The sequence below is a fragment of the Pseudonaja textilis genome, chromosome 3 (assembly GCF_049901715.1).
Source record: "Pseudonaja textilis isolate UNSWEBS1 chromosome 3, rPseTex1.2, whole genome shotgun sequence".
NCBI classification, from domain to species: Eukaryota; Metazoa; Chordata; class Lepidosauria; order Squamata; family Elapidae; genus Pseudonaja; species Pseudonaja textilis.
In genome coordinates, this window is record NC_141992.1 from 105,404,175 (window position 1) to 105,413,475 (window position 9,301).

General features: G+C 42.5%; 1 protein-coding gene across 2 annotated transcripts in view; it reads left to right on the top strand.

Moving 5' to 3' along the window:
* LOC113438174 (mitotic-spindle organizing protein 2A-like) overlaps positions 1 to 6,257 on the top strand; it is a 42,915-nt gene extending 36,658 nt beyond the window's left edge. For both annotated transcript variants that reach the window (XM_087932053.1, XM_026703449.2), the window contains one exon: positions 5,821 to 6,257. In XM_087932053.1, coding sequence (XP_087788179.1) covers positions 5,821 to 5,963 — 143 coding nt within the window. In that variant the 3' untranslated portion in view covers positions 5,964 to 6,257. The remainder of the gene's footprint in view (positions 1 to 5,820) is intronic.
* Positions 6,258 to 9,301: the final 3,044 nt, after the last annotated feature.

A 9,301-nucleotide genomic window follows, 5' to 3' on the forward strand; every position in this document is an offset into this window, starting at 1 on the left:
AGCAGCGGCAGCCACCTAATGATTGCCCCCTCTCCAACCAGCCAGCCAGCACTTCCTGACCTGCACACTGCCTGGTCAGCCGACGCAAACCCTCGCTATTCTTCTCATCATCGTCCTCCCCACCAAAGCTGGAGCAGGCTCCATGGGACAGGGTCTCATTCCTGCCCTGGTGCAGCGAACTCTGGCTGGCTGGACACATTTGTGAATGGCCTGGCCCTGCAGTGCATCCCCACTCCATTCAGCCTCCAAACAGTAAGGCTGGCTCACGTAAGCAAGCAGCGCACCAGGGCCACGGACGGTGTTGGTTTTTGCACTCAGCCAATTCCAATCCCACAGCCGGTCTTGGAAGCCCCACCACCCTACCCCCTCTTACCCCGGTGTTGGATAGCCATTCCTCCCACACAGACTCAGTTCCTGCACAGCCCCGCAGCCCCAGAAGAGCGGCAGCCACAGGGTGATGGGTGGGAGCAACTGGCTGGCCCCCACAGCCTCTCCCATGGCAGCAAGCTGGGCCCTCAGTGATGTATCCATGTGTGAGAAGCTGTGCTCTCCTCCTGTCCTCCTGGGGCAACTCACCTCCCTGACAGCAGCTCCTCCAGCATCCCGGCCAGAAGCGGCACTGCGAGAACTGCTTCCAGCCCCTCACACTGCTGCTTCCAGCTGGGATGATGGATGAGGAAGTAGATGAGCTGCCATCGGGGAGGTGAGCTGCCCCAGGAGGGCCAGATGAGAGCACACGTCCTCACACATGGAGATGTTGCCGAGAGTCTGGTGCGAGGGAGTGGCTGCGGGGGCTGGCTGGTCACTCCTGCCCCTTGCTGCTGCTGCTGCCACTACTCTTTTGTGGCACCCAAGCAGGCCAGGCGCTCTGGACCATGGATGTGCATCAGTGTTGTGGGCTGGAAGGCTGGGGCCACACAAGAAGCCCACTTGGGAGGGAGGGAGAGAAGCCCCAGCCCACCCGTTCCTGGCCAACAGCTTTGCTCCCCTAGGAAGTGATTGCTGGGATCCCCTCTCCATGTCTTTGGGCACGCAGAGCCATCACCTGTTGCTCTTCTGGGTTACAGCGTGCGCATGTGCACCAGCCAGCTGGTTGTTAGGAATGGAAGTCACCTAACAGTTATTTGGGTTGGAAATATATAAGCTAGGATAGACATTTTAATACTATATCTTTAAGAGAATGCTAAACTGTAATTGTGTGTGGTTCCACAAATGGCCATAAGATGGAGCCAGAAACCTGGGTTGTTTAGTCACAGAAGAGAGCCTCAGTGAGTCTCCTTTTCTTCTGTTGGAGAGTGTTGCTGTTCCTCCTAAATGACTGTTACTGGTCGTTGATGTAAGTCTGTTACTTAAATGTGTTTGATTCTGGACTTTGATAATTGGATTATCCCTGAACTGAACACCGACTGCTTTACCTGTGAATGACTTGGACTGCTTTTCATGGACTGTGCTTAAACGTTTATTGGAAGTAAAAACCTACATTTACTGTACAACGTATCTGTGTGCTGTGTGTATATTATTCAACACTACTCTTCACTACGTCTCCCTGTATGTGCTCATTCTCCTAACGAGGAATTACCTCAACATTGGACTTCAGAAACCTGAAAACCAGGTGGCTGCCACGCATGCATGTGCTGGAACCCAGAAAAGCAACAGATGATGGCTCCGCGTGCCTGGAGAGATGGCTCTGCGTGCCACTTCTGATACGCATGCCATAGGTTCACCATCATGGACATAGGCAGAAGCCTGCAAGCCTGAAAGGTAAAAGATATTTTACTTTTCTTCCCTTTTATAACCTTCTGAGTCCAAGGGCCTGGAAGGTGTTTTGGAGGATTCCAGAGGTTCAGTTTTGGACCTGGAAGGCCTCCCAGAGGACTCCCATTTTTCTAGCAGAGGCACCACAGGCTGGTCCTTGCTATTTCCAGACCAGCTCCATGGGCCAGATCTAAACACCCCATGGGCCAGATCCAACCTGCGGCCTTGAGTTTGACACCCCTGATCTAGTATGTTAGGTTGCAAGATATTATGTTTTTGTGGCTAACTTATTTTTCTGAGACATTTGTACTATGTCTCTTCTATCAACATGTTGAACTTTCATAAAGATATGTTGATCCTTGGCATTCAGAATTCTGACTTATAGGCTTTGTGACACCTGAATGGGATATTCTTGATCAATTGGGGCACGTTTTTCAGCACACATTTTGAGGAATACCATATTTTAAGTATAAATACTGTATATGGTGTTGACTTTTTATTCCCAAAATATTAGTTTATACTTTTCTGAGAAACATTCTCTACCCTATCTCATTCTGTCATTGTTCAATTAACTACTACAGTTAGCACATTGTGGGAGCTTCTAAGTTTCTTCTGCATGCAGAAGACAATGCAGCAGCTTCTACAAGTGACAAATATCTGGGACAGAAAAAGTTTTTTGAAGAATCAGACCAGTATTCACTATCCTTTCCAAAACTCCATGGAGAATATTGATTTAAATACTTGCGCTATAATTATTGTATCTGAGGAAAGTTTTGTTCACATTGGAGAACAGTGAAAAGTTTCCTTCAGCTTTTATTTCATTCATTTTTGGTAAGGTATCTGGCAATTTTGTATGTGTACAGAAGAGAATGATGGTAAGAGACCTGAATCCAATGAATGATTACTGTCATTTCTCTGATTTAGTGGAGTGTGAGATATCTGGAAGAAGTCTGAAAAGAAACATTTCTTCAAAATTTTGATTCTTGCTTGAAAAGGATCAGTCCTTGTGATTTGTGGGACTGGATTTTAGCAAATGTAATAGAAGAAGTTCAAATAGCATTCCCAAGATTATTAAAATTCTTGGTGAAATTGAACATTTTCCTGTCATACATGACATAATTGACCTCGAAAGCTCCATTAGAGAATGTGTGAAAAGGTATTATTTCTATCCATATCCTGACTTTCAAAGCTGGAAGCCAGAATTGGCTTGTAAAACTGTGCTATTTTCTGTTAGATTCATCCATTTCCTGGTGTTAGTACTGGTAACCATCTATGGTCTTAGTTATATAAGGCGTACCTCAAGGACAGATACTTACAACGATGTATTGAATGATATTAATCTTGCTTAAAATTAATTAATGGAATAATTCAAATACACTGCTCAAAAAAATAAAGGGAACACAAAAATAAGACTTCCTAGATCTGAACGAATGAAATATTCTTATTAAATACTTTGTTCATTACATAGTTGAATGTGGTGACAACAAAATCACACAAAAATTATCAATGGAAATCAAATTTAGCAACCCATGGAGGTCTGAATTTGGAGTTACACTCAAAATTAAAGTGGAAAAAAACACTACAGGCTGACCCAACTTTGATGTAATGTCCTAAAAACAAGTCAAAATGAGGCTCAGTAGTGTGTGTGCCTGTATGACCTCCCTACAACACCTGGGCATGCTCCTGATGAGGTGGCGGATGGTCTCCTCCCACACCTGGACTAAAGCATCCCCCAACTCCTGAACAGTCTGTGGTGCAACGTGACATTGGTGGATGGAGCGAGACATGATGTCCCAGATGTGCTCAATTGGATTCAGGTCTGGGGAATGGGCAGGCCAGTCCATAGTATCAATGCCTTCGTCTTGTAGGAACTACTGACACACTCCAGCCACATGAGGTCTAGCATTCTCGTGCATTAGGAGGAACCCAGGGCCAACCGCACCAGCATATGGTCTCACAAGGGGTCTGAGGATCTCATCTCGGTACCTAATGGCAGTCAGGCTACCTCTGACGAGCACATGGTGGGCTGTGTGGCCCCCTAAAGAAATGCCATCCCACAGCATTACTGACCCACTGCCAAACTGGTCATGCTGGAGGATGTTGCAGGCAGCAGAACCTTCTCCACGGCGTCTCCAGACCCTGTCAAACCTGTCACATGTGCTCAGTATGAACCTGCTTTCATCTGTGAAGAGCACAGGGCACCAGTGGCGAATTTGTCAATCTTGGTATTCTCTGGCAAATGTCAAACGTCCTGCATGGTGTTGGGCTGTAAGCACAACCCCTACCTGTGGCCGTCGGGCCCTCATACCACCCTCATGGAGTCTGTTTCTGACCGTTTGAGCAGCCACATGCACATTTGTGGCCCACTGGAGGTCATTTTGCAGGGCTCTGGCATTGCTCCTCCTGTCCCTCCTTGCACAAAGGCAGAGGTAGCGGTCCTGATGCTGGGTTGTTGCCCTCCTATGGCCTCCTCTACATTTCCTGATGTACTGGCCTGTCTCCTGGTAGTGCCTCCATGCTCTGGACACTATGCTGACAGACACAGCAAACCTTCTTGCCACAGCTCGCATTGATGTGCCATCCTGGATGAGCTGCACTACCTGAGCCACTTGTGTGAGTTGTAGACTCTGTCTCATGCTCCCACTAGAGTGAAAGCACCTTCAGCATTCAAAAGTGACCAAACCATCAGCCAGAAAGCATAGGAACTGAGAAGTGGTCTGTGGTCACCGCCTGCAGAACCACTCCTTTATTGGGGATGTCTTGCTAACTGCCTATGCTTTCCACCTGTTGTCTATTCCATTTGCACAACAGCATGTAAAATTGATTGTCAATCAGTGTTGCTACCTAAGTGGACAGTTTGATTTCACAGAAGTGTGATTGACTTGGAGTTACATTGTGTTGTTTAAGTGTTCCCTTTATTTTTTTGAGCAGTGTATATTTGGATGCCAACAAGCTCTGTGACACTATTCAAAAATATCATTTTTGTTAGAGTGCTTTGAGTACATATTAATTAAATATTATAAAAGCCAAGGGCTTTGAACATCTTTATGTCACTAACAGAAAGAAACACTATCTTTTTTTCTTTTACTGTTAATTCTTACTTTGGAAATCAGGAGTCTTAAACACGAACTATTACAACAGTGTGAACAATCCAAACCATTACTAGAGTAACATTTGAGCGTAACAAAATATTAGTTTTGTGAGTTGTATAGAAAAACTTTTATTAAAGATGAACCTACAAGAAGAAATTGGCACATTTATCAAAAGGGAACTAAAATTGCACTTATTAATAATTAAAATGTACTTTAAAGTCTTTGACTAAAGATGTTCTGATTATAAACTTATTTAAATGGATTAAAGTTAGAGTCTTCTTTACATCAAGTAGAGGATTTTGGAATTTGGGTGGCAGAATTATTTACATAGTAAAAAAACAACCTCTGTTGTATAATTGAATTACATGCTGCTCTTAGCAAAATAGTTTGGTTGTGGAGCAGTTGTGTGATGCTGAAATACGTAATTCATTTTTATTTCAAGAATGAAAAGCAAATTTTGCGAGTGGGGAAAAATCATTAGAGGTCTTCAAAGAGAGAGTGAATTATCATCTGTCAGAAATGCTTTAGTGGAGCCTGCACTGAGCAGGTGATTGGATTACAATAATGATATCTCTGGTCTCTTCCAACTCTGTGATTCTGCAGATTTATAAGAGAAAAATAAAATTTTGAAAAGGCTGAAAGAAGTTCTGTTCTTTTCATGTTGCTCAACAGTCGAAGAGAATATTGATGATGTAAGGGTACAGAAGAATAAATTTGATTATGCTATTAGCTATTTCTTATTTTCAGCAGTGAGTCTCGGGAAGACAGATCTGATAATCAGTGATTTGGATCATTCAGTTACTGTTAAGAGTCTGGTTTAGCATGTTTTTAGTATTATATATTGTGATCTTATAGCTTATTAGATGTGTATCCCTAGATACATTTCAAAATTGTTTAACATATTCCAGCAATCCTAAAAGTTGATAGGTTGGACATAAAAAAAAATCTGAACTTAACCTTTCTTTTCCTCCAGGGAGAGCCAAAACCATTTCTACAGCAACTGGGAATCAACCTGTGTCAGATCATAGCAACCGAGAAGGATCTAGTCAACGAGTACCACGGCAGTCAAGTGCCAGCAGGCTGCCGAAGACTGGATGTCCTGTGAAAAATACATAGATACCTAGAAAATGGCTAATAAATTATTCTGATTTTCCAAAATGTCAAACACTGTTCATTCTAGGAAAGCCAATGTCTAGAATACTATGAAAAGTTCTAACAATTAAAAAATATAATGAGCCTGTCCGATTTAATTTCTTGTTCAGTTTAAATATCAGGCAGTACAGAATATACTGTTTCTGTATTTCTTGTATTACTGTTTATGATTATATGTAGCTTTGCTACTTGTTATTTCTGTTGGAGAAAATTTCTTTTTTGAAATTAAGATAAATAAATATCTTGTCTCCTATGGAATCCATGAGCTTATTCACAGAACATTTTTGGCAGTACAAGTAGGCCTTGACTTACAACCACAATTAAGTCAAAAATTTCAGTTGCTAAGCAAAACATTTGTTAAGTGAATTTTGCCCCATTTTATGACCTTTCTTGTCACAGTTGTTAAGTGAATCTCTGCAGATTCTGCAAGTTAGTAACATGGTTAAGTGAATCTGGCTTTGCTTGTCAGAAGGTTGCAAAAGGTGACCCCAGGAAACTGCAACCATCATAAACATGAACCAGTTGCCAAGCATCCGAATTTGGGTCATGTGACCATTGGGATGCTGCAACAGTCATGAGCGTGAAAAAGAATCACAAGTCCCTTTTTCCAGTGCTGTTGTAACTTTCAATGGTCACTAAATGAACTGTTGTAAGTCAAGGACTACCTGTAGTACAGAAGTGATTTGCCATTGTCTTCTTCCATAAATGAATGAAAATCTATCTCCCTCTTCAGTCAAGCCTATGGCTCTGGGATTTTCTGATGGACTTTTATGCAAATGCTAATCAGATCTGACCTTGCATAATTTTTTCCAAGATTAGCCAAAGCTGGTTGGATACAGAATTATTGGATGGATGCCATCTTTCACCCAATAGGCAGCCAACCCTAAATCCTGAATTCTATGTAAATCATTTTGGGAATAAATTCAGTAAGAATTGGGGTTATTTCAGTCTGCTGCTGCATTCCTGAAACATATTTATTAACAAATACAGAACAAAGATGCAAATGCAATTCTAAGCTCATTTAGCCTGTTAAACATACTAAAGGACCATTTTTGAAGCACTAATTAGAGAGAAAATAACTTTGTAGTTAAAGTATTCTTCAAAAAATGTAGTGACTGCTGGTTCAGAACAAAATAAGACTGGCAATGACTTTATGCTATTCTTAATATCGACCTGCATGAATTTGAACTGCATTTGCTGAGGAACAACAGCAGGAGAGCCTGTACATGCTTATTATAGTTGTATAACTGGTGTGATTTCTCTAGTATTATGTCTGTGCCTCACATAGCTCACCAACAATTAGTTTTCCATTTTTGATCTAAGTGTGCAGTTGTTAAATAATATTTGTATTCCATGAAAAAGCTTTTCTTCAACACTTTCCTCTGATGTTTGATGTGACCGGGGAAGGTTTCAATTTGGCTACATTACGATAGGCATTTGAAAAACTAAGATGATTATGAAGGTTACATAAAACAGAGCAAGGAGTTTTTAAAAAACCACAAAGGATTGCAGAAAAACATGTAAGAGATAGTGTAACAAAACTAATCAATTTGTGGCATATTTTGAATTATTACCTACCTATCATCTGTGGGAAGAACTCCTTCCCTGCATTTTTCAGTAATGTGCAACCCTAGTTCTAATACAGGTAGTCTTTGACTTATGACATTAACTGTTAGGTCGTGGGTCAAGTGAAGAGGCAGAATGATTGTAAAGCTTAAAGCGTTTATTGACAATCCAGAAACAAAAGAGGCTGAGCAGTTGCCGGTTCCAGGCTTTTAAGCCAGGAGCTGTCTGGCGTTTCAGCCACTGACAGTTCTTCAATTTCCCGCCTGATAAATTGCACCAATGAGTGGAGTCTTATGTCAGATTCCACTCCTTATTGAATATTTAATATTAACGGAGCCTGTGTACTCATGTCAGAAGTTGAGGACTACATTAAATAAAGCACCTAACTAACAATATCCCTGTCCCTGCTTTCCCCAATGCATTTGTTAAACAAATTTGCAAGTCATTAGATAGAGTATGGGGTGACTCAGGGATGGAAGAAACTGAGGGAGGACTAGTGCAGGTACAGGCACTCCCAGGAGGTCTCTCCCACCCTCTAAAGCAGTGGTGTCAAACTGGATTTCTTCGAGGGCCGGATCAACATTGTAGTTCTCCGTGGGCCAGTGGCAGAGGGAGACAAGACGGACGCCTCCTGCAACACCCTGACAGCCAAAACGGGTGCATGGAGGTCCCACATGGCACCCACATGGCCCTTTTTGGCCAGCAGTGTGCTGCAGGAAGCTGGGGAGGCCGAAAATGGGCCAGTCCTTTGATATTTCCAGGCTGGCTCCATGGGCCAGATTGACATCCCTGCTTTAAGGTGCTCTGCCTCCTGATATCTTCTTTGCTCTACCAGCGTAAGACTAGTATAAAGCTAGCGATGGTAGAGCAAAGAAGAAATACAATCTCTTTTGTTTCCATGACAATCCTTTCCTCCCCAGCCAGGCTAAGCCTCTACAATATCTTCTTAGTGCCACCAGCGTATGACTAATATACTGTAAAGCTAACATTGGTGTGCTAAGAAGCAATTGCTTGCAAAGAATCAAAATAGGCATAATTTCTTCTTTGTCCTGCCAGCATATGATTAACATTAAGCTAAAGTTGGTGGTGCTAAGAAACAATTGCTTGCAAGGTATCCAAATAGACATAATTTCTTCTTAGTGCCACCAGCTCTAGCTTTATACTAGTCTTACACTGTTGGTGCTAAGAAGAAATCATAGTGATTTATGCTGACTGGAGAGGAACCAAAATAGGCATGATTTCTTAGCATCACCAGCACTAGCTTTACACTGGTCTTAGAGTGGTAGAGCAAAGAAAAAAAATCAAATTTTTTGCTTCCATGGCAATCCTTTTCTCCTCAACCAGGGTAAATCACTTCCGATTTATGCTGGCTGGGGGGAAAGGATGGCCATGGAAACAAAAGAGATCAGATTTCTTCTTGATTATGCCACGTGGCCCAGCATGGGAGCAGCCTTCTCCATGCTGACTTCCTAGTAACAGGGGAATTGGGTTGGGGAGGAATGCATAGAACCCAATATCTTGGCAAAGCAGACCAACGTACTAGGTTCTAGGGGCCTCTGAGGACCTGGCCAGACAAGAATGAGAGGGAAATAGGTGGGCGAGTGTGCTGCAATGTCTCTGCAGTCGGTCATGAGGGCGAATGACCACAAGAGCACTGTAGAATTTATAACTTTGAAACAGATTTGTATTTAACTTTTGAAGTATGCATTGTCACTTCAAACATTTGTTGAATGGCC